General features: G+C 45.2%; 1 protein-coding gene across 1 annotated transcript in view; it reads left to right on the plus strand.

The window, feature by feature from the left end:
- The window catches only part of LOC147737098 (uncharacterized), a 249,972-nt gene extending 241,822 nt beyond the window's left edge, over nucleotides 1–8,150 (plus strand). Inside the window, 2 exon segments of the mRNA XM_086922826.1 lie at nucleotides 6,127–7,717; nucleotides 7,719–8,150. Of these exon segments, the coding sequence (XP_086778952.1) occupies nucleotides 6,127–7,717; nucleotides 7,719–7,889 (1,762 nt within the window). The 3' untranslated portion in view covers nucleotides 7,890–8,150.
- Nucleotides 8,151–26,529: the final 18,379 nt, after the last annotated feature.

Here is a 26,529-nt window from a genome sequence, read left to right on the forward strand (position 1 = left end):
TCATTCTCCATCACAGGCTTCTTTCATGGGCAGATGCTATCACGCTTGCTCTGCACTTAGCCTTCTGGTTCTTGTAGTCCGTTCAAGCTCCGATTTCCGTCTTATGCTGCAAAAGACGAAGGGGAAGGAGCAATTCCTGACACATAAATTCATCTGGGTATAACAATCTCAGTACAGACCCGGTAATAATTGGATCTATTTCTGCCGGAAGGCTGTATCTCATCATAATAGATGTGATAGCTGTGGGTATAGTACTTGAGTCGATTGACATAAGACCATCGACAATGGCCAAAGAGGAAAATGAGATAACTACATCCTTTGCTGAGCCTGCTACTCATTTAACATTTATTATATCTTCTCTTATAATTGAGGAGTGCCTAATTTCCCTAAAGCAATGAATGACCTTATTTTTGCAGTAATTCGCGATCTTCCGACCAGCCTTTAGCAATCTAGGGACTTTTCTTAGATATATTTCGTGATTTTTGTCTTGCTGAGGTCCCATATAGATTCCATTTACTATTTTGCCCATACCTACTGACCCCCAGAACCAAACATACAAGAACATTTATCTGATGGTGGGGTTACTTTCTTTGAAACCCCCTATCCTCCTCCTTACCCTGTGGAGGGCAGGTACGGACCTCAACCTATATACATATGCATTACTAGCCAAGTAATTTTTCTCGTGGACGAATTGATTCAAGATGGGCCTAGGCCATGGGTCATGATGGATCTTGTTTGAACTAAGAGGGATAGGCCTTCCTCTTTCCCCCTCAAAGGGCCCAGAGTCTAGGAGTGAAGGGTTCCTGTAGAGAATAGGTGGATAACCAATATCAACTTCCCTCATATTTGGGTTATCGCTCTTGCCCTTTCCTGCTAGATCTGTGATCTCCTTCCTTAGGACAGCCAACTCTTCTCGCAAAGACTCAGTGGTGGGTTTTAGAGCCTGAACCACACCAGCTAGCTCGGAGTTCCCACTGTCTTGGTCAGCCGCCCCACCTACCACTTCCCTATTAGCCCTTTCCATGAGGGCTTCGAATCTATTTTTGCACTCTTTTTAAGGTACATATAATCCTCACTGGTGTCCTGGGTATCGCTAGATTGTGTCACTATATTTGTGTTTGGCGTTAAACTGAGGGGGCAGCTTCTAGGCTTCTTACCAGTATTGACATTTTTTAACATAGGTGGAATTTACAGGTACACTTTTTTTTTTACTTCCTGGTGCATGGGTGGGAAATTTGATACTAAACTAGGATTGCGGTCAATGCTGGGAGAGTTTTCCACGTGGGCAGGGGGCATCGTAGATTCTGAGGTTGCTATCTCATAGCATTCCGAAAACAAGGTCTCAATCCTATCTATTGATTCATGGCAGATACCACAAGTGCCCCTCTTTTTTGAACGGAGAGCTCCATGAGCTTTATCTTGCCCTTTACTTTTCCCCATGATTCTATATGCCCTTAAGGGGGGTAATAGATGGGACAGATGCTTCTTCTGAACTCCCACCCTACCCAGTTACTGACAACAAATCACTGTATCCAACCAAAATGGACGAACCCCTCCCTCTCCCAATTCCCTTGTGAATCCACTAGATACAATTGATCCAGTCTGTCCAAAAAGCAATGGTATAGGAACAGTACTAGTGTGAGGAACAACATTTCCACAGTGAGTCCCCCGTAAATCCAACAGTACATTTAAAATGCAGAGTTCAATAGCATGGCAGCCAGTCAATCAGGCAGTCCACGTCGACCACTCGCGACAGAACCATGGGATGTGGCCCTGCCTCTTCCTGGTTCTGAAGGGTGCAAATGGCCCGCCCTTGGCCTGGGCATCGCCTGGGCACGACGGCCTGTGCCCTGCACTGCTGGAGCCCTGTGATGAATTTGAGCGCCTCCTGGCGCTAAACGAATCTGCCGCAGGGCACGTTAGGGGATGGAGTCCCCTTGGCGCAGGCAGGCAGAGAAGGACAGAGGATCGTCGGAAGCGCCAGAGGAAAGCGGCTGCAGTGGCTCGAAATTGGTAGAGCCAGTGACGGACACGTGATCACGTGACACGGAGTCCTGGATACTTGCCGGTATGTGAAGACTTGGCAAGCACAAGGTCCTTGATTATTGAAGTGAAGACTGAGAATAGAGACCCCATTTTTCACCCTGATGAAATTGCTGACACAGGAACAATGAAACATGTCGGTCCATTCTAAGCAGATAATGGTGGTACATAATTAACCATTTTTAATGGGAAGTTTTGCAGCACCGGAATAAAACAGACAGCCAGCAAAACTTCACCGGTTTTACCTCTCCTTTTCTTTTGTTGGGGTCTTAGGTGTATTTTCACACACCTTGGTTTACAGTAGTATTTGTATGTGTACACTGTCTGTCTATTTCTGTCTATTCTCACATATGCACAGTTATAATTTGTTGTGTTTGTTCTGTTCTTCACACAGAGAGAGTGACCAATGATGAGAAGAGGGTATACCGGCAATTGCTAGCCGGGAACCCCCTCGGGTGATACGTCCGTGAGGCACTCTCTCTGCTCTCTCACACTTTTTCTGTACCCTGTGTGGGGTGACCTGTGCTTACATGTTGCTTTTTGTAAATGTAGCATCTTGACCTGGGGAACTGAGGTGAGCGACACACCGAGGGTACCAACAATTATATTGGATCCTTACCCACAGGGTCAGTATAGTGATGTTTCAGGACTAGGTAGGGCTCTTTTGTTGACAGAGAAGGTCAGAGATCAGCTCTTATTGGTCAAGTTAGCGGGTCCAAAGGAGGTGTCACAAACGCATCAGTGGTGACTGCAAGGGAATGTTCAGGGTAAGGGGCAGAGATAAGGTGAAGGTGTTAGTATCGAGTCATGTATTTCAGTGGTCTCTGCTTAAGGGGTGTGAAGACAGCTCAGACTATTATGACGACAACTGTCATTGAATCATATGGAAAGGGTAATGGTAAATGAATGCTGTTGGGTAATCTGATGAAGATGGATGTGGAGGAGGGGAAAGGAATGGAGCAATACAAGTATTGGGGAGAGGGGGGATACAGAACAAGGTACCTGTGGGATGCCTAAAGGGCTAGGAAGAGCTTGGGTCTGGGAGAGTTTGATGAGTGAGGAAAATGTCATCAAGTAATTCTAGGCTTCGTTCAGATACTTGAATTAGGATAATCCCATTACTATGAAGAGCGATGGTTGCCTCTGCTTTGCAAACAATAGAGGGAGTTACCGAGAGACTGAGACCGTGGGGGGCTTTAGTGGATGCAGTGATCCGGAGCAGAGAGCAAAGGGCTTTCCTTCATTGTGCTGATCTTGTAGTGTAAAAGATAATGGGGCAGATGCATCAAGCATGTTTTCCCTTCGCAAACGGCCGATTCACAGAATCAGCCGTTTGCGAACGCAAAAAAATGCTCTTCTGATGCAGCAAACCCTATTTTGGGTAACCTGTTACCGACTCGCAAAACGGGTTTATGATTCCCTATTAGGAAGTTTTGAACAAAAATACAGGAGTAGCAACCCGTCAACCGTGTTGGAATTGGGGTAGAGAAAGGCGGAAGGGCATGTTTAGGACATCCCTTCTTAATACCAAACAGCATGCGTATGCATGAATGTTTAACGACCGAAATGCGGTCGGAAAACATTCACAAAACATTTGCATTCTACCACCTACTTCAAGTAGGTGGTAATCAATTTGCAAATAGGAAGGGGTCCCCAAGGGACCCCTTCTCCTTTGTGAATGTCTGTAAATGCATTTTCTAAGAACAGGCAGTGATCCCATGGACCACTGCCTGCTCTTAGAAAATGAAAGGACACGTTTTCATTTTCTCTTTTGTAAAGCATCCCGTTTCCCTTTAATGAAACGGGGCTGCTTTTCAAAAAAAGATTGCTTTATTTAAAAGCAATCACGGACATGGTGGTTTGTTGACCCCAGCAGGCCACCATTCCTGTGATTTTTGCGATTCATAGGAGGTCGCAAATTGCGACCTACCTCATTAATATTCATGAGGTAGGTCATTTGCAATCCCCTAGGTATCGCAGAAAGTGTTACACTTTCATGCAATCTGATTTGCGATTTTCGAATTGCGAATCGCAAGGATTCGCAAGGATTCGCAATTAGGAAATCGCTAAACGGTTTGTTGATGCATCTGGCCCTCGTAACTTATGCTAGCTCCTTTAGTCGTGCAAACATAGGGGCTGGAAATAAGGGTTTCTAGTTGAAATTTGAGAAGCCTGTGTTTGAAGTTTGAGAAAACGCGTTTACATAGTTTAGGAGGGTATATGATAGTGTAAGAATTACAACCGTCTGGAGCTAGTTGGAGTCTAGAGATCTATGAGAAAGGGAATCCATGGCTAAGGGCTCCAAATTTCCAGAGTGGAAAGAGGGGAGGGACCGGGTTACAGAATGCTCACGTGGGGGGAAGCTGAGGGGAAGAGAGGGGAAAGGGGTATGGTCATATGAAGTAAGGAAGGGATGGGGCAAATCATGGGGTAACTGGAGGAAAGTTCCATGACTCCATTCTACAAAGGCAGCCCTTAAACAACAGCATCATGACAGAAGATGTCCAGAGAGAAGAAGGTACTTTTTCTGTTCTGGGCTTCCCAGCGTTATATGCATGTGATTACTAGGTGGATATCAGCAAATCCTGAAGGGAAGGATCAGGTGCGATTACAAAAAAAGGGAAGTTGAAATACATTAGGTCAAACTAGATTATGCAATTAGGAAGATAGAATCCGAATTAGAGGGATAGGAGAGATGGGATGAACAGTGGCCTAGATACACTTGGAAATTCGATAGACCGAACCAGTTTGGAAATCTACGCAGAATTAGTAAAAAGCATCATTGTAAGATGGCCGCCAGCATGGAAATACTTTGAAGCTATAGAACATGATAGTCTTTCTTTCATGTCCATAAGAGGGACATGCTAAATCTTAGGTCAATATCTAGATTTCTAGAGTCTTAGAGGCGCCGCTTTATATGGGGAGAGGGTCGATATATGATGCAGGGCCTACAATGCCCAGATAGAGCCCCAAGGGTCCCAAACACAATCAGCGCACAAAAGGCCCACTTAATCAGGCTTTGAGAAAACAGCGAAGGTAATACTCTTGAAAAAATAGTTAGCAGTGAATGAAACCAGGCACCTCCGTGGACAATAAGATTTGATGTATAACAAAGCATTTTGATGTCCACTTTGCTGTCTTGAGTCTTTCAGATCCATCTCTTACTCCAAGAGTTGTTCTTATTTTATAAAAAACCTTGACCATATGCATCTACCTAAACCTGTAACTAGGATATGAGTGCTATGCGAGCACCCTTTTTTTGCTAAGTTTCTCTATGAACACCTTTGCTGAAATAAATAAGATGTGGCATATTCAAAGGAACTTTTATGAAAATATCTCTGTATGGTAAAATATGTCTTCATAAGTTTCAACAATAATAATAAATGAGATCCTTTTACAATCAATTAAAAATTGTATAGGCACATTCCAGTATTTTCCATTTAAGTAATTTAAATCTCTTTTCATCCAACAGAAAACAATCCTTGATTGTACAAAATATTTGAGAATAATGAAGCTAATACTGTAAATCTGCAAGAGCAAAGTCAGAAACATTACATTCCAGTATTCAGGAAAACATAACTGCCGACAGAGACAGCCGAACCTGAACATAAACTAACAGATCTTCAAAGTACCGTCATGGGCAATTTGTGGTTCTACGGGTCTCAGCTGTGCACCTCTGTGTCTCAAGAAGAAAAAAACACTCCTTGTGTAAATGTGTCCAATACCAGCTTTGATCATGAATTGGTTACAGCAGTGCTCAGCTTCCTAAAGTGATATCAGACCACCTTTCAGTGCTAGAGGTGTTTTGTGAACTCTTTCAGGCCTTTCCACAGCAACCAGCAAAAATCACAATGGAGTGAAGCCAGACAACTGAAAAATAAAAAATGAATGTGGCAAGTATTTGGTGACCTTTGCACTTTAGTGTTTAGTTGGAAAGAAAATAAGCAAAATACCACACACATACAGGTTGTGTGAGAATAACACAAGTGCTTTATCGGACATGTTGGCCCTTCAGAAAGCACAGTCAAGAGATGTAGGAAAATACATACCCGACTCAGAGACACTAACTATGAAAGAAAAAACATACACTTGCAGTGAATGTGGAAGTAGTTTTACGGAATCATCTAAACTCAGGAATCATCAGCGAACACACACCGTGGAAATGCCATTCAAGTGCAGTGAATGTGGGAAGAGCTTTATAAATTTATCAAGCCTTAAACTGCATCAGCGAACACACACGGGGGAAAAGCCGTTCAAGTGCAGTGAATGTGGGAAGAGCTTTATAAATTTACCAAGCCTTAAACTGCATCAGAGAACACACACAGGGGAAAAGCCATTCAAATGCAATGAATGTGTGAAGAGCTTTAGTCAATCTGCACACCTAAAACGGCATAAGGGAACACACACGGGGGAAAAGCCATTCAAGTGCAGTGAATGTGGGAAGAGCTTTATATGTTTATCAGAACTAAAAATCCATCAGAGAACACACACTGGAGAAAAACCATTCCATTGCAGTGAATGTCTGAAGAGCTTTAGTCAATTATCACACCTAAAAATGCATCAAAAAACACACACAGGGGAAAAACCATATCATTGCAGTGAATGTGGTAGTAGTTTTAGTGTCTCATCAAAATTAAAGGTACATCAACGACAACACACTGGAGAAAAACCATACCACTGCAGTGAATGTGGAAAAAGTTTTAGTTCCTCTTCAGGATTAATGTATCATCAACAAACACACACAGGGGAAAAACCATTCAAGTGCAGCGATTGTGGGAAGAGCTTTATAAATGTATCAGCCCTAAAACTCCATGAGACAACACACATGGGCGAAAAACCATATCATTGCAGTGAATGTCTGAAAAGCTTTAGTAAATTATCGGGCCTAGAAAAGCATCAGCGTACACACACAGGGGAAAAACCATATAATTGCAGTGAATGTGGAAGTAGTTTTAGGAATTTGTCAACATTAAGGAATCATCAGCGAACACACACTGGTGAGAAACCATACCATTGCAGTGAATGTGTGAAGAGCTTTAGTCGATTAACAGACTTGAAATACCATCAGACAAATCACACAGGGGAAAAACCATACAAGTGCAGTGAATGTGTGAAGAGCTTTTGTCGATTAACGCGCCTCGAACAGCATCAGAAAACACACACTGGGGAAAAACCATACCATTGCAGTGAATGTGGAAGTAGTTTTAGTGAATCCTCAACATTAAGGATTCATCAGCGAACACACACTGGAGAAAAACCATACCATTGCAGTGAATGTGGAAGTAGTTTTAGTCAATCTTCATCATTGAGAACTCATCAGCGAAGACACACTGGAGAAAAACCCTTCAAGTGCACTGAATGTGGAAGTAGTTTTAGTCACTCTTCATCATTAATGTGTCATCAACGAACACACACAGGGGAAAAACCATTCAAGTGCAGCGATTGTGGGAAAAGCTTTATATATTTATCACATCTAAAAGTCCATCAGAGAATACACACGGGTGAAAGACCATATCATTGCAGTGAATGTGTGAAGAGCTTTTGTCGATTATCAAGCCTAAAACACCATGAGAGAAAACACACAGGGTAAAAACCATTCAATTGCAATGAATGTGGGAAGAGCTATATATATTTATCAAGCCTAAACCTGCATCAGCTAACACAAACAGGGGAAAAAATCATTCCAGTGCAGTAAATATGGGAAGAGATTTGGTTACTTTTTAAACCTACATAGACATCAGGAAACACACACAGGGGAAAAGTCATTCCAGTGTAATGACTATGTGAAAAGCTTCAGTCAATCTTCAAACCTACAAAGACATCAGCGAACACACCACCATCACTGAACACACATAGAAATATATTTAAACAACAGGAGAGGAAGGGTAAATCGAGATATCTCTTACACCCTTATATCAAATAATTCTTATAAACAACTAAAGAGAATCCCTAAACATCTAAAAAGTTACTGATGAGATGAGAATACCACCAATAGTTCATGCATTCCCTATATCACCAAATACCATATACCACATATTATAAAGTTGTGTCAACAGGTAAGTGATAGTATGCCCCGTGAGGAAAAAGAGAACCCTCAGGCACCCACACAAGGCAGGTAGCCAGTTGTCGTCATTGGGTTCTGGTTGTTAGTAAATGTGATAATTTACAAAACACTTTAAAGGTGAGGTTAAAATGAGTATCAACCACTCCTAACAAGACCTTTATTAGAAGGATGGTTCTGACTCAATTAAAAACAGTGTGAAAAATAAGCGGACAAATGGGGTTGTGTGATCTGAACCCCAATATCCTCAAAAGAGGTCAACATGTTTCAGCTATTTGGTCAGGTTCCGACCTAGCATTCCTCAGTACCTATCAAAAAAATGTATATTCGCACCTGGATGGAGGCGCACTCTAAGGGACCTACTCACCCCAGGTGGATACAATCAAACAGTGATTTGGAAGAGTTTACCAGTCAGTAGTCGCCGCACTGGAAGGTGCAATTGTATCCCTGCTATTTGCAAGTTTAGAATTTGTTATATGACTACTTCCAGTGTAAAGAAAAGGAGAATCTCTCTCTTCAGGACTTCTTATTGCCCCATGGCGTACTTCCTGGATATGCGGCGGTGGAAAATCTTCACGCCAGCATCGACATGCTGTCGGCTCTCCGCTGTCCCACCTAATCCGAACTCCGCCGCAGTCCGTAAACTCCGCCGCATATCCAGGAAGTACGCCTTGGGACAATAAGAAGTCCTGAAGAGAGAGATTCTACTTTTCTTTACACTGGAAGTAGTCATATAATAAATTCTAAACTTGCAAATAGCAGGGATACAATTGCACCTTCCAGTGCGGCGACTACTAACTGGTAAACTCTTCCAAATCACTGTTTGATTGTATCCACCTGGGGTGAGTAGGTCCCTTGGGGTGCGCCTCCATCCAGGTGAAAATATACTTTTTTTTGATAGGTCCTGAGGAATGCTAGGTCAGAACCTGACCAAATAGCTGAAATATGTCGTCCTCTTTTTAGGATATTGGGGTTCAGATCACACAACCCTATTTGTCCGCTTATTTTTCACACTGTTTTTAATTGAGTCAGAACCACCCTTCTAATAAAGGTCTTGTTAGGAGTGGTTGATACTCATTTTAACCTCACCTTTAAAGTGTTATGTAAATTATCACATTTACTAACAACCAGAACCCAATGACGACAACTGGCTACCTGCCTTGTGTGGGTGCCTGAGGGTTCTCTTTTTCCTCACGGGGCATACTATCACTTACCTGTTGCCACAACTTTATAATATGTGGTATATGGTATTTGGTGATATAGGGAATGCATGAACTATTGGTGGTATTCTCATCTCATCAGTAACTTTTTAGATGTTTAGGGATTCTCTTTAGTTGTTTATAAGAACACACATAGAAATAAACATAGAGCTGAGTGAATTTGGTAATAATTTAAGAACATTAACAATACTACTGACCTATCTGTGGGCATACACTGAAGGACAAAAGTACAGTTATTGCGAGATGAAGAAATTATACAAAATTATAAAATTACAATAATGCAGGATATTCAAATACCAGCTGCTAAAAAGCAGAGGATAGAAGACTGAACTAGTAGTAAAGAAGAAAACATATATATTTTAAAAAATATAAAATTGTCTATTCTCTGCTTTTGTTTATTTCCCTAAATCTAGGAAAAACTTGAAATATCAGGAAACCCTTTGGGAGACTAGCACAAAGTGGACTAAAAGTAAAGAAACATTGTTGGTTTTTATTCTGTGAGAGACTTATAACAAAAGAAATCCAAGCACACCTGGCCATGCTACCTGTAAAATCAACTCCATGATCATTGTTTGGACTAACAAGGGTATTTTCAGCTAATTTTAGTGATTAGTAATAAAGCATTTAAACCCAACACACTCAAAACAATTTAACAAGCACACAATAAATATTCTTCAGAGCTGGCTGTGGTTTTGCTCATTTAGTGCATCATTAATGGTTCTCTGACAGCGGCCAGAGAACAGTTTAGAAGAGCAGAAGTGAAAGCAGGTGAATGTGAGCTGCAGCTCTCTGGGTTAACCCTTGCAGTGAATGACATTTACCTCTGAAGCAGGAGAATGTGAGCTGCAGCTCTCTGGGTTAACCCTCGCAGTTCATGACATTTACCTCTGAAGCAGGAGAATGTGAGCTGCAGCTCTCTGGGTTGACCCTCGCAGTGCGTGACATTTACCTCTGAAGCAGGAGAATATGAGCTGCAGCTCTCTGGGTTAACTCTCGCAGTTCATGACATTTACCTCTGAAGCAGGAGAATGTGAGCAGCAGCTCTCTGGGTTAACCCTTGCAGTGCATGACATTTACCTCTGAAGCTGGAGAATGTGAGCTGCAGCTCTCTGGGTTAACCCTTGCAGTGCATGACATTTACCTCTGAAGCAGGAGAATGTGAGCTGCAGCTCTCTGGGTTAACCCTTGCAGTGCTGACATTTACCTCTGTAGCAGGAGAATGTGAGCTGCAGCTCTCTGAGTTAACCCTTTCAGTGCTGACATTTACCTCTGAAGCTCTGATGTAGAACAAATGATGATCATTTCCATCATCATTCAATGAAATCCGAGGAGACCGAGAAGTTGAAACATTTAAGGCCTGGTTTAGAACTCGGCGGACCGGTTACTCCATCACAACGGTGACAGATATAACATCCGCCGAAACAGTGGGATTAATATTTCAGCGGACGGGATATTCATCAACGTTGTGATGGAGTAACCTGTCCGCCGAGATCTAAATCAGGCCCTTGGTTATTCACAGGTTTCTGAAAGCTTGACGTTCAAGTAAAAATTGAATCTTGAACAGCAAATTATTCCAGCGCTTAACAAATAGAATTCAGAACTCTGCTTTACAGTTCTAGACCCTTGGCCTGAAAAAATAAATCTGTGTTTAGAAGAGAAGAAACATGAATGAAATTCATTATTCACTGAAATTATATTCTGGCTTTGTGTTTACAAGCAAAAAGGATCCCTCATTTTATATAAGCTTCAGCTGTGACAGCCAGGCTGAGTACTTCACTTCAGAAGAGTGCAGGATCAATAATGAAGGTCACAGAGCTGCAGCTGTGTGACAGCCAGGCTGAGTACTTCACTTTCGAAGAGTGCAGGATCAATAATGAAGATCACGGAGCTGCAGCTGTGTGACAGCCAGGCCGAGCACACTTCAGAAAAATGCAGGATCAGTAATGAAGATCGCAGAGCTGCAGCTATGTGATAGCCTGGTTGATCACAGCCAGGCCGAGCACACTTCAGAAAAATGCAGGATCAGTAACAAAGGTCACAGAGCTGCAGCTGTGTGATAGCCAGGCCGAGCACACTTCAGAAGAGTGCAGAATAAATAATGAAGGTCACATAGCTGCAGCTGAATGATAGCCAGGCCTAGCACACTTCAGAAGAGTGCAGGATCAATAATGAAGGTCACGGAGCAGCAGCTGAGTGATAGCCAGGCCAAGCACACTTCAAAGACTACAGGATCAATAAAGTCGGTATCGGGCTTGCAACTGTGAGATAGCCAGGACAAATACTTCACTTCAGAAGAGTGCAGGATCAATAATGAAGGTCGCGGAGCTGCAGCAGTGTGATAGCCCGGCCGAGAACACTTCAGAGGAATGCAGGATCAATAATGAAGGTCACGGAGCTGCAGCTGTGTGATAGCCAGGCTGAGCACACTTCAGAAGAGTGCAGGATCAATAATGAAGATCACAGAGCTGCAGCTGTGTGATAGCCAGGCCGAGCACACTTCAGAAGAGTGCAGGATCAATAATGAAGGTCGCAGAGCTGCAGCGGTGTGATAGCCAGGCCAACCACAATGCATCTCTTTAAAAGAGTGAGGGATCATTAACATATGTCACAGAGCCTCACACCATGTGATAGCCAGACCGAGCACAAAGTGAACAAAATCACAATTTTCCATTATTGAACAACAATTGTAGATGGCAGATGGAGCCAAATTATGAAATGATTGATCCACAAAAGGAATGAAAAAAAAAGAGATTGATTGCACCAAGCTGTTATATTCCTAGAACCAATCATGACGCTATAAAACGTACACAATAATTACTCGATTTTACATGATAAAAAGAAATGTATGTTTTGGATACGTAATAAAACAAAAAAAAATGATTTGGATTTATGTTATTTTACTGCTGATTGTAAAGAAATTAGATTGTTCGAAAGTGTGACTGCTCCCAGAATGGCTCTGCTTTCAGTGTTCCCAGGGCTGGCGATGTTTTTTTTCTTGAGATGGTACTAGCTCTCCCGTGTTGATGAAGGGAGAAGTGCTACTTATAATACAGACATCTGGGCTTCACTCCTACTAATTCAGTCCTTTTTATCAAACCAATACCTCATTTATTGAGGAAAACTAAAAATATTTGTGTTCTGGCACTCCCCTTGTTAATAAACAATATAAATGCCACAAAATGTTCAGTACTTGAATATATTCTTCTACAAGAGGGATTTAAATGTACATTTCATATTCAAACGGTTCTTATTTAGTGCTACCTCATCTACTGAGTGATCACTTATGTTACATCTAGAACAACGGTGTCTGTGATGGATGTAGAATGAAGGCGCCGAGTACAAAGAGTTTCTCAGAAAGCTGTGAGCACCTTGGAAGAGTGAACAGTGATGAAGCGAAGGTTATCTAAGGGTTTTCTTTTTGTTGAAATGTTCATGGAACGATCATATCCAGAATGTTGGTTTACCTATGTCCCTGACTAACTGAGAGTTTCAAGCTTTATTCTTAATATGGAAGGCTGTTCTTCAGAGCCCCTGGTAAGAACATACAGTGCTAAAATTCTAGCAAAGGCAATCTATGTAGCCACTCCACTGGCGTACTAAGTAGGACCTGCTTGAGCTGTTGTCCTATGTAAATTGTTAAAAAATTCTGTGAGTTCCTCTGGGGAATAATTCCATCCTGCCCTCAGTCTTGGCTGCCACACTAAAAGGGTGGCCGCAACCTGCTTTGGCATCTTACGCGGTCTCAAGCCGATTCTGAGATTTTTTGACTCTTCTACTAGACAGTTGGTCCTCCAAGCTTTGGTGCTTTCTCGGCTAGACTATGCGAGCTCGCTCTTATTAGGGGCGAATCAGGCTGAAATTGTACGCCTCCAGCGTGTTCAAAATGCCGCCGCAAGAGCGGAGGTGGGCCTCCCTAGGTACAGCTCGGCAGCCAACACCATTCGATCCCTTCATTGGCTACCTGTGAGGCAAAGGATCAATTTCAAGGCCTTGTGCCTGGCATTTAAGATTCTCCATCATTCCTCCCCGCAGATTGTTGGCAATCTGTTGGTACCCTATGAGCCCAAGCGCTCTCTGCGCTCCTCAGGCCAAAACTTGGTTGTTGTCCCACGTTTCAGACTTTGTAGGGCGGGGGGCCGTTCTTTCCGGGTGTTGGCGGCAGCACTTTGGAATTCCCTCCCCTCCCATATCCGTGCCCTTAACGACCTGCTGGAGTTTAGGCTGGCCATCAAGACGTTTTTATTTCTGTAGTCTTTAGCTTCTCTTGGTCTCGCACTGGCTGCTGTGTTCTGCAATGTTTGTTCGCTTCCTTGTAGCGCCGGCACGCCCCTTCGCTGGGGCAGCTGTGCGCTATACAAATGTAGCTAACATAACATAACATAGTCCTGTGAAAGCTTAACTCTCAATGTATAATTGGCTATAATGAAGCTAAAAGCCCTCGTGAACCGGTCCAAGATATGGGTAAGTAAGTAGTCTGTAATGATGTTGGTCTTTTTTACTTGACACACTAGTGAAAAACTCTGCTGAGATTCTGAGAAGAAGTCACTGAATTATTTTGAGAATCTGTGTTGTCATTGGTGTAAATAATTGGCACACGGGTCACAGTTTATTATGCTCAAAACTGTGTACTAGGGTGAATACATGACATTGTTCTGTATTCTGTCCATCAATTGTTCTTTTTCCATTTGTCACCTGAATGGGACGGGTATGCCTAGACATGGGTCCTGTGCTCTCCATGCCACTGGAGTCAAGCTATCTTGGCTGATGAGGGTTGAGCCCGAAACCGGTCCTAGGATGTATGTTTCCATTCCAGGGGGGACCTGGCATGGCAGTTTAGGCTGGACTGTTCTCATTGGGCACAGGGTCAAGGCTGATTTGCATATGGCTGAGTCCAAACTGGAATGGCATGGTGAGCAAAAAAACTGGATTTAGGCCCAGCTCTCTGTACTGGGGTGAATGTTTGACATTGTTCTGCATTCTGTCCATCAATTGTTCTTTTCCCTTTTCGCAGCCTAGCACCAATGCAGTTGTATGCAGGATTTCTTTTATGCAGAAAAGGGCACCTTCCTACAAGAAAACAATCCTGAGAGGCACATTCCTCTTTCGATGTGTGCTGCATTCTGAAAGAGGAAGCAACGAGGAGAAATAAAGATATTAGCCCACATTACCCCTCTCTTGGGAAGGCATATTTTTTGGCACTTTCCCAGTTTTACTAGTTTGTGTAATTCTGAGAATATGTCAAAAAAAGGTTCATGGGAACACCCACGCAACGCCCATGGAACGCCACCCCGGGCAGAGTTAGCAATGCAGCGATTTGTGTTGCTTGCTTTTCTCCAGATTTATGGAGCCACTCAGGGCCATGTAAAGTGGCCTTGCATGGCTTCATGAGTTGCATTTAAGATATGCATCGCTTTTGCACCTCATTGCATGGTGCAAGAGCGAAGCACACTGGCTCATCAAATACCCCATTATGTTTAGGAATATGTGGTTCGTATGGCCATCAGTGGCATAACCAATTTGAAACCTGATACTTTAGAAATCTCTTCCAGTGATAAGCATCCAAACACAGCCCTTGGATATAAATCCAAGAGCCTTTCAAAAAAAGAATGACATTAATAAGAAAGCATTTTGGTGCAATAGTAAAGCTAGAAAATGCTAGACAGATGCTGTTAAGATAACATATGGTACAAAGAGACAACCAGAATGCGAGCAATGCGCGTGGCTGGCAGTACAATGACCAGACAGGAAGCTGATTCTGATCTTGTGGATTACTCACATGTGTGTTCTTTCCCGGGGTATAGGGACCAGAAAGAGTAAAGATCTATGATCACTCTAGGAAGCTTAAAGCAAACCTCAAAGTCACTGTCTAGATGACTCCCCCCTGCACCCCACTCAAGTAGAGCTGATGGCACAGGTCTTTCCCGTTTAGCTCTCTTCCCTTTGATGAACTACCCAGCAGCCCAGGGTAGAGGTTCCATACACCTCCCCTCAGCATCGGTACATTTTGGTTGCCTTTGGATCATGGCACAAGGTGTCAAGAAGTGGCACCTTTGAAACACACAATTGCATAGCAGAGAGTTATGGCTCCCTGGGCATCTTTTCTGGACTGTATTTCCAAAGACTGTGATTTTCACCGGGGGAACCCATTCCAAATCCTCTTGAACATACAGGGATGTGATAGCAAGCTGGTGTGTCACCTTTCTCTACTGCAAACCATCCACAAACCAAGGGATTAGTCGAGAAGTTTAACAAAACCCTTAAAAGTATAATGAGAGCTTTATCAGAAAACTTCAGGAGGTAAGGTAAGGTAATTTTATTATGCATAGTTAATTAAAACCAGTGCAAACATTTTACAAAACAGATTAAATATCATAAAAGAAGTTGTGTCTTTAAAACGTCATTAAAAGAGCAAACAGTAAAAGCCCAATACAAATTTCCAGATGCGTTACTTTTGGGTAAGAGCAGGTGTCATTAAGTTCAAATTAGTGTCTATATGCTGTGTAATGTTTTTTGGCAGTTTCTGCTTAATTAGCGCAAGGAACTTTACATACCTGCAGTTCAGTTTTGTGTTTGCAGGGTTAAGACAAGCCAGTACTGCTTGCCTTCTAGTGCGAGTTCCTATCTGTCTAAGTTGGTCCTTTAGGAACAGCTGGCGTGCTGGCCTGAACTCTTGGCAGAGGCAAGTCATATGAAGTATGTCGCCCTTCTCTGTATTGCAGAAGGTGCAGGGTTCGTGGCCATTGCTCCTTAGCCATGGTGGCAAATGCTCTCTGGTAGGCAAGACCCCTAGTCTGTATTTCAGAAACTTCAGTTTTATTGTCTTGGGATAACCCTGGCTGAAGTATGGTTGAGGTGTCAGGGATTTATATGTGTTTATGGTCATCCATGCATGGTTTCTTTTAGCGAATGACTCTTTATCCTCTAGTAGTGAAAGAGTTTTGACAGTTTTCCAGACCAGTTTTTTAAATGCTTTGTGGCCGAGTTGCAAATCCCAGATCGCAGTTAGTTTGGTAGTCCCCAAGGCTTTCTTCAGGTAAGATCTTGCCTGAGATGCGTCCCTGCTTTGAATGTCTTGCCATAACAGCTCATTTAAAGTGTTAGTAATAGCAGAACGAAGTTTGTGGCAACAGATGATGTAAGCTCCCTGTCTTGCAAGAGCTTGTTTTTGTAGTCCAAATTCCAGCCTGAGTTGGGCGGGCGATGTATAGGATGGGAGCGAAAACATTGTTCGGTAGGCTTTTGTCTGGATTACGTCCAGATTCTTGGCATCTCTCCCACGTAGAGCCTCGCTGCCGTAGCAGATGGATGGTAGTAGCTTAGCCTGGATGATTTTCAAGTAAGGAGTCAAAATTGGTCCTATTAGTTGGTTAGCTATGCTTTTTAATGTGGCGGCAATACAAGACGCTCTCCTTTTTGCTTCCAGCATTTGCTGTGAGAATGAACCATCTTGGTCGAAGATGACTCCCAAGTATTTATAGTCCGAAGCTGGCTCAATATTTTGGCCGCCCAGTGTCCATATCTTCTGCGGCTTTTTGTGTATGTTTATTGACATAGTGCGAGTTTTGCTTAAATTTATTTTTAGTTTGTTTTCCATGGCATAACTATGCATTTGAATTAGTAGTTGCTTGAGGCCGATGTAGGTATGGCTCAGTAGCACGACATCGTCTGCGTACAGAAGGTTGCTCAGGGGTTTCCCTCCCATCCTCGGGGGATGGGAATTGCAAAAGTTTAATACGCCTGGTAGATTCGCCATATACAGATTAAACAGTGTTGGGGCGAGCACACACCCTTGCTTAAGGCCTTTGGTGGTGCGGACTTTAGATGATAAATGTGTGCCGCCTCCTAGCTTCACCTGCACCCAGGTGTCGGAATGGAGAAGCTTCAGCATGCTTAACGTGGAATGCGGTATTCCCCATTGTGCCAGTTTCCTCCAGAGACTGTCTCTATCGATGTTATCGAATGCCGCACTGAAATTAATGTAGCACATGTGCAGCGGCAATTTCCGTGTTTTTGCTGCGTCGATCATTAGTGAGGTGGCCAGAATATTTGTGGTTGTTCCAGTGTTTTTACGGAAGCCGGTCTGGTTCAAAGGTATAATCTCATTGGAGTCCGCCCATGAGACAATCTCCTCCAAGATTGTACCCGCAAAGTATTTTGCCTCGTTGTCAAGAAGGGCTACTAGACGATAGTTGTTTGGATCAGTTTTATCGCCTTTTTTATATATGGGGACGATTGTCGACCCTCTCCAGGATCCTGGGATTTTATTTAGAAGTCTAATTTCACAGAATAGCGGTTGCATGATAGTGGCCCATTCTGTGCTCTTTTCCTTGAATAAAGCTGGCGGTATGCCATTGGGACCTGGAGCGCCTTCTTTCCTGCCCTTGCGAATTTGTGTTGATATTTGTGTTATTTGCTGAGAGGCTGATGCAACCATGATGCTTTCCTGTAGGCCTTGCTCCTTCTTAATCTGAGACTCCGACGAGGGCGTTATGCGGTGGGGCTCTTTTTTGTTGGATTCTTGGGTTCCTGCCTGTTCCAGGTGATTGTTGAAATGGCTGGAAAGGTAGTTTATCCATGTCTGTTCCATGATGTGCGAGCCTGGTTCTTTATATTCTGGACGCAGAATCCTATTCACCGATTGCCAAAAGCGTGCGCTATTACTGCTTTTGGGATCAAATAGCAGTTTTGCCCAGGTTTCGTTTTCAACCTCTTGTTTTATGTTCCATTTTGTGCGTTTGAGTTCCGCTCTTTGTTTCCTCAGCTCTATCCGAAGGTTTGTTTTCTCTGCAGATGATCTTAGCTTCCGTAGGGTCGAGTTAATTTGTTTTTTGTGTGACCTTAGTTGTGCTCTCTGACCTCTTTTTAAGTTGGATGTGGAGCCCTTATTAGGAAGATTGCTTTTTTGGATGGGCTTGGTGGCCAGATCTCGTAGCAGAGACTCAGTGTATAGCTCCCCGTATTGAATGTGCCCAACCACATTTGATTGTAGCGTGTTATGTAATATAAGGGCAGTTTCTGCCAGAGATGTTAGATTGGTTGGCGTGCATTTAAGTCTTTTTTGATTGATGGAATGAATAGCCCCTATCATTTTGTCTGGCTTGAATGCAGTGGGCATTTAACTTCAGGAGGAAGAGGGATCTTCTCTTGCCATGTCTCTTATTCACTAACGAGGAGATTCCCTACAAGGGCATGGATTTCAGTCACTTTGACTTCTGTGTGAGCACCCAGTCTGGGGCCCACTCAAGTTGAACAGCAAAGGGTGGAAGGAACTTCCAAGTTCGCACAAAATTATGTGGTCGACTCTGTGATTGGCCTCAGATGTTTGATGGGGCAATACATGGATCAGGCGATGAAAAACCTTCAGGCTAGTCAGGAGCTAATAAAAGGAGTGATATTTCAAGAAAGCAATGCTTATTGGGTATTAGAAGGGCCTGGGGGTGTTGGTGTGAAAGCCCATATATCTGAAAGCTTTGGAGGATAAGTGGTATGGACCATACAAATGGAAGCGGAAAGTGTCTGATGTGAACTGTTTGCTGGACACAGGTAACACACTGTAACCTGCTTAAGACCCCTTAGCACACGTTTAGTACATTATATTTCATTCATATACATGTGTTTCCACCATTTGGTACACGCTCAAAATCAAATTCTCAATCCTTTTGTTCAGGTTTAGTTTGTTGTTTTATTTCAGGAGACGTCACAGCCGACACGTGTTTCGTCGATATGGGGAATGTAACCCCCGACTTTTTCAAGGCTATTCTCCACTGTTTCTGTAGTTATATTTTGAGGTGATAATTCCAACCCTCAGAGGGGTTCTTGTGGGTTTGATGTGGCGGAATTTTCTTCCAAGTATTGACCAAAATGTTGATTCAATATTGGTGGGCTTATCGTAGTGTTCGTTTATGGGAGGTAATACGTCCCTTCTGCTCCGTATACGTACTGATTTTGAGCGTGTACCAAATGGTGGAAACACATGTATATGAATGAAATATAATGTACTAAACGTGTGCTAAGGGGTCTTAAGCATTTTGTGGCATTCGCCTTACTAGAAGAGGGAAGTGGTTCTCTTCTCCTTGTAGCACCGTGCAGATATTATAATTAAGTACCTAAAGTGTGGACAGGTGCACATCCCTCAGTGGCGCCAATACCTAGTAAAATTACCACTATCCTAGTAACCAAACACACTGTAACCTCAAAGGGTGTTTCATGTGAACCAACTGAAGACTTACTTCTGGAGAAATAGCGCAGTGAACATTATGCTGTGGCAGAGTAATATGAACTTCATGGCATTCTACGACCTTCTACTCTTTCCCCATACACACATTTGTCCAACGCTATACTCCACTCTATGAACGTATACTCCATTGTCCAACACTCTAGTCCGATATACAACACTTGTCTATACTCTATGACACAGCCCTTCTCTTTACTGTACAAGAGCCCACTACATTTATAAGAGTTTACTACCTACCGTATGCCACTCCACTCAACTCTGCTCTGTGACACACCAACACACACTATTATAATTTACTCCACACTAGGTTACACCACTCCACTCAAATCTACTTCTCTGTACTAAACTTTACCTCCCTTTAAGCTCCTGTACAAAAATCCACTTTTTTGCACACTACTGTACTCTACGCAATCCACTGTACAACATTCAACTTCATCATATGCCACTCTCCGACACCTTACTCCAGTCTATGCTCCAACACTCCACTGTACAACACTGTACTATACTATAAGCCACTGTTGAACACTCTACTTTGCTTTATGCAACTCTATGATACTATAGTCCACTATTTGACACTGTAAGGAACTCTTTGTATGCCACTGTACACCACTTTACTCCACTCTACTCCATAACACAGTACTCCACTCCACTGTACGCCACTCTGTCGTTGTACCTCATAGCACTGCCAATCTGCTCTACAACACTCTACAACACTGTACTTTACACCACTCCACCCTTCAAAGCACTATTGGATGTATGCCACTCTTCTCTACTGCTGCCTACAAGACTTTCCAATACTGTTCAACACATCACCACACTCTACTGTTCAAAATGGTCCTCCAATTTATGACACTTTACTTTATTGTATGCTATGGCACTCCACACCACTATAGTCTACAACATGCCATGCCACTCCACTCTCCACTGTAAGCTACTCCACAGTACACTATTCCACTGTACACTTTCGAACTGCCAGACCTCCCGAGGCTTCGCCGGGAGCAACAACGCTGCCGAGGCGCGGCGCAACGTAACTTTTAAAACAGTGCCTGGACACTTTTATTTCACTTGCCTCATTGCTCAGGGGCTGCGCTGAGGTCATCGCGCACCCCTCTTCCTTTGGGATTCTCTTCGCCGCCGCCGCCAGAGCGCCCCACGCTGAGCGTTCCCTCCCCCTCTGACGGGCAGGTCACGAGGGCGGGGACGGGCGTGGCGACCATCTTGGGCTGCTCTCTGGTTGGCGGGGCAGCTCCTCTGTCCCTCCCCCCCTGGCAATTTCTTCCTGACGGGCGCAGTCCCGCTTCAGCTCTTTCGAACTGCCAGACCTCCCGAGGCTTCGCCGGGAGCAACAACGCTGCCGAGGCGCGGCGCAACGTAACTTTTAAAACAGTGCCTGGACACTTTTATTTCACTTGCCTCATTGCTCAGGGGCTGCGCTGAGGTCATCGCGCACCCCTCTTCCTTTGGGATTCTCTTCGCCGCCGCCGCCAGAGCGCCCCACGCTGAGCGTTCCCTCCCCCTCTGACGGGCAGGTCACGAGGGCGGGGACGGGCGTGGCGACCATCTTGGGCTGCTCTCTGGTTGGCGGGGCAGCTCCTCTGTCCCTCCCCCCCTGGCAATTTCTTCCTGACGGGCGCAGTCCCGCTTCAGCTCTTTCGAACTGCCAGACCTCCCGAGGCTTCGCCGGGAGCAACAACGCTGCCGAGGCGCGGCGCAACGTAACTTTTAAAACAGTGCCTGGACACTTTTATTTCACTTGCCTCATTGCTCAGGGGCTGCGCTGAGGTCATCGCGCACCCCTCTTCCTTTGGGATTCTCTTCGCCGCCGCCGCCAGAGCGCCCCACGCTGAGCGTTCCCTCCCCCTCTGACGGGCAGGTCACGAGGGCGGGGACGGGCGTGGTGACCATCTTGGGCTGCTCTCTGGTTGGCGGGGCAGCTCCTCTGTCCCTCCACCCCCTGCCACGCCCTACTACTTCCGGTCCCCTACTTATGGCACTAATATCCCGGCCGCGCAGCGGACGAGCGCAGCGGGCGCGGCGAAGGCGCGCCGAAGTTGCGCCTAAGTTAAGCCCGTCTGCGCCCGTCCGCGACGGGCCGGGACCAGGGCCCACACCCCTTGTTCCTCTGTTGTCATACACGCCTGCACAACTCCTCGCCTGCTCCACTGAGGTGTCTCTTCCCCTTACTCTTATGCAGCATCTTGTTGCATTAGATATCTATGTCCCCCATTCAGACCGTGTTGTGCTGCCACATCCAATTACTCCCTTGCCTACGCCGAACACTGACTCTCTCCCCTCTGGTCCTTCATCTCCCCCCCACACTGCCTCTGCTTATCTCCTCAACACTCGCTCGGCAGGCAAACACCAACTTGACCTGTTTAACCTTCTTACCACAGACTCCCCAGATTTTCTGTTTCTTACGGAAACATGGTTTTCGGAGGCTTCCCTCCCCGACATCCTAGCCATCCTTCCCCATTCTTATTATGCCCTCCGGGCCGATCGCCCCGCGGACAAGACCGGGGGGGGCGTTGCCATGATTGTCCGATCTTCTATTCAATTTCAGCTACTCCCCCAAACACCCATTGCTGGAGTGGACTTCTTGGTCGCTCGCTCCTCCAATCTGCCTACACCGCTCACTGTTGTCCTTGTTTATCGCCCTCCCCTGAACATGCCCCTGTTTGTGGCCTCCCTACAGGAACTCCTCGCCACGCTGGTGGTTAACAACTCCTCTGTTCTCCTGCTTGGGGATTTTAACTACTGGCCTGGCGACCCGAGGGAGGACTCAGCATCCAAGGACTTCACGGCCACTCTCCTCTGCCTCAACCTGAACTCCCATGTTCTGGTCCCTACCCACAATCTTGGACACATCCTGGACCAAGTGTGGTCATCTCAGGACATAGTTTCCTCTCCCAGCATCCTCCCATGTACATGGTCCGACCATTCTCTCATTTCCTTTTCTATCACTATTGGCCCTCCTCACAAGCCCCCTCGTCCCAAGAATGTCTTTGCCCGTAGTTGGAATCATGTTGATTTGGCCTCCCTTTCTCTCTCTCTTGCTTCCTCTCCCCCTGACCTCACTGACACTTCCCTTGACTCTCAGGCCGTTGCAGTTGGTAATTGGCTTTCCTCCGCATGTGATTTGGTAGCCCCCCTTAAGTTAGTCAAGTCCATTCGCCCTCATGAGGCTCACCGTTGGTTTAGCCCGGAGCTCAAGACTCTCAAATTGGAGCTTAGACGCTCAGAGCGCCTTTGGCGTCGTGGCTACTGCCCTGACCTCAAGGCCAAATACAAATTACTTCTTAGGGAGTACAAGAAAGCCATCCTGACCACTAAGACCAAATACTTCTCCGAACAAGTGGCGCTCTCGGCTAATAAATCCAAAGAAATCTTTTCTTTGGTTAAGAACTTGGCCACTTCTGATCGTGCTTGCCCTCACTTCACTCCCTCCCAGGTCCTTTGCTCCTCTCTTAACAACTTCTTCATTGAGAAGATTGTTAATATTAAATCTAACATCCTGGTCACTCCTTTTACTCCTCCTCACTCTGTCCCCTCTGCGCCCAAATCTTCTTTCTCTTCTTTCCCTCCCCTTTCCTTGGACGCTTTTCTAGCTCTGCTCACAAAAATCAAGTCTGGCTCCCCCACTGACTGTGCCCCTGCCCGTATTCTCAAAACCCTTTTTTCTTCCTGCCCTGACACCCCCCTCTCTCTTCTTAATGCTTCTCTTTCCACTGGATTGGTCCCTTCTTCATTTAAATCTGCTATTGTTTCTCCCATTCTTAAAAAACCTGGTCTTGATTCTTCTCTTCCCTCTAACTTCAGACCTATCTCTCTTCTTCCCTATCTTGCTAAAATTCTCGAATCTTATGTTACTTCCTGTCTTTCTGCTTATGTTGAACGGAACCAGCTTTTGGCCTCTCACCAGGCCGGTTTCCGTTCAGGTCATTCGACCGAAACCGTGGTGTTAGCCGTCCTTGACGAGCTTAAAGCCAAGGCCGACGTCAACTCTCCCCAAGCTTTGATCCTCCTCGACTTGTCCGCTGCGTTTGACACGGTCGACCATAACATTCTTCTGGACCGTGTCAGCGCAGCGGGCATACGAGGCACTGTCTTCTCCTGGATCACTTCCTTTCTGACAGGCCGTTCTCAAGCTGTTCACCTTCCTGGCTTTTCTGCTTCCCCCCTCCCGGTGCCCTGTGGGGTCCCCCAAGGTTCCTCTCTTTCTCCCCTTCTCTTCAATCTCTACATTCACCCTCTTATTTCTTCCCTTCTTGAGCTGGGGGTCTCTGTGTATAACTACGCTGACGACCTCCAGCTCGTCTTTGATCTTTCCTCATCTTCTCACGCTTTATCTTTTTTTCATTCCACCATGGTTTTCATCTCTGGGTGGATGAGCGCCAACCACCTCAAGCTCAATCCCGATAAGACTGAGCTTGTTCTGATTGGCGGCTCATCCAACCCCTGGTCCTCTGCTTTCTGGCCTCCCATTCTTGGCCCTTCCCCCACCCCTGTTCCTTCCGTTAAAACCTTGGGCATCAAGGTTAGACAGGACCTGTCCATGCATGGCCAGGTCAGTGCCGTGGTGTCCTCCTGTTTTCTCTCCCTCCGGATGATCCGGAAAATCTCTCGTTTCTTTTCTCTTGACTCCCTTAAAATTATTATTTCTGCCCTCATCACCTCCCGCCTTGATTACGGCAATAGCTTGTTCGCCGGCATTCCAGCTTATGAAACCCGCCGCTTACAAGCTATCCAGAATCAGGCCGCCCGTCTCATCTTTCACTTGCCCAAAACCCATCACATCACTCCCGTCCTTAAATCCCTTCACTGGTTGCCCATCTTGCAGAGATCCCTGTTCAAATTAGGGTGCCTTGTTTATCGGGCCCTTGATCACTCTGGACCGGCTTTCATCAATTCTCTGGTTTCTCTTCACACCCCTGCCCGCACTCTCCGCTCTTCATCTTCTGCCCTCCTCACTGTTCCCCGCTTTCGCAAATCTCGCACCGGTGGTACCCGTTTTTCTGTTCTTGCCCCCCGGTTCTGGAACTCCCTTCCTCTTTCTATGCGTTCGATCCCTATCTTTTCCCACTTTCGTAAAGCGCTAAAAACTTTCCTGTTTGCCCAGGCCTACCCCTGCTAATCCTCCTGGCCTTGTCTGTCCGGTTCTTTAGAGCTCCCAGCGCCAGGAAGCCGTTTGGCCGTCGCGCGCTTTACAAATAATTTTCATTCATTCATTCATACACCACTGCAGTGTACTCAACTCCACTGCATACAACTCCACTGTATGCCACTCCAGTGTGCGCTATCTTAAAGCTTCACCACTCCACTCTAAGGCACTCCAGTGTATGCTGCTCCGCTGTATGCCACGCCACTCTTGGCTACTTCACTAATTGATATTTCAGTGTATGCCACTCCACTCTACATCATCCCCTCTACACCACTCCACTGTACGCTATTCCACTGTACCACCCTCCACTCTACCCCACTCTACTCCACACCACTCCTCTCCACAATTCTCCACTGTACAATATTCTACTCTAGGAAACTCCACTCTATGACCCTAAGCTCTACGCTTATCCACTCTGTGCCGTTCTATGCCACTTCAATGTACAACACTGGCCGGTACGCTATTTCACTGTGTGACACTCCACGCTGTGCCACTTTCCTCTTAACCCCCTCACTTCGCTATTCCACTGTATTCCACTCCACAGTACGCTATTACTCTGTATGGCACTATAGTGAAGGACTGGGTTTTTCTAAGACCCAGCGGTGCCAGGGATAACACCTGAAACCTTCGTGGGTTACCTGTTCCGGCGTACAAATGACAGAGACACAGGACACTTCCTTCGGCGTCAAAGATTCGAGGTTTATTTACTGCAGGGAACACAGAAGTCATGAGAAGTACATAGCATGTAAGTTCACGGAGTCTGATTCGAATTGTATCTGTAGATCACTCCTTTTATACAGTTTTTCGTCATAGGATAACATGACAGACAAAAGGTTACAACCCGCTTCCCACAGTAAATTTCATAGGGGGTCACTTTCATGTATTCAGGGCCCCGAACATAATTACAGTAGCATTTGGCAGTTCCCAACTGTAAAAGTACATCTTCCCACCATTAGTACATTCCGTTTAGCTGTAAACAAATCAAGGAAGAGGCAGAAACAGGTGCAGAGGAAGACGAGGATAGCGAACAGATCGAAGAGTGTGTAAAAAGGGGTGGTATCAGGAAACACGATTGCAGGGATCAAAGGAGACGTGCCTAATGAATACACAACTGAGACAATAGACCGGCACGGCAAGATGAGCCTCGAGCGGGGCCATCTGCCTTACAGTGTCATCCCCCTCATCATAAAGACACCCTCAAAGGAACACGTGTCTTCCGCAGGAGTTTGGGAATCCCAGGTTCACGAAGCGGACAGCGTCCGTTCGCTGGCTACTTGAGAGCAAGAAACAAAATGGATGCCGTATCTAAAATGGAACCCGTGGGTTCAGATGAAGAAACCCACGAAACAGACGAACGGTTTAGGTTAGCACAGCGTAAACGCGCACACCCACTAAACTCGTCATTTGCGGTTCATAGATACCAGACTCGACCATATTCGGGCGAGTCGAAAACACCACTTACAATTGTCACGGAACCTCAGACGCTCCTTTTGCCCTCATGTAGGCAAGCACTAGTCGGAATCAGAATCGATCTCGATATTCATCAGACCATCCAGATGTTGCTGCAACATTATTCTATCCATCAGCGCTTCCTTGGTAACAGGTGGCCATCTTATACACGTCGTAGCACAGAGGCCACATAAGGCAGGACCACACTGTACACAAAGACAACACGTGAACAGAAATGCTACAACAACCCCAATGATCATCAGAATTTTCCAACCCCACGTCGACACCAGGCCCCAAAACCACCCTAGTAGCGTCCAATCCCCTACGTCCACGTGTATGGACTCAGAGATCTTATGCAACTTCG

The sequence above is a fragment of the Lissotriton vulgaris genome, chromosome 1_1, assembly GCF_964263255.1.
Source record: "Lissotriton vulgaris chromosome 1_1, aLisVul1.2, whole genome shotgun sequence".
Taxonomy (NCBI): Eukaryota; Metazoa; Chordata; class Amphibia; order Caudata; family Salamandridae; genus Lissotriton; species Lissotriton vulgaris.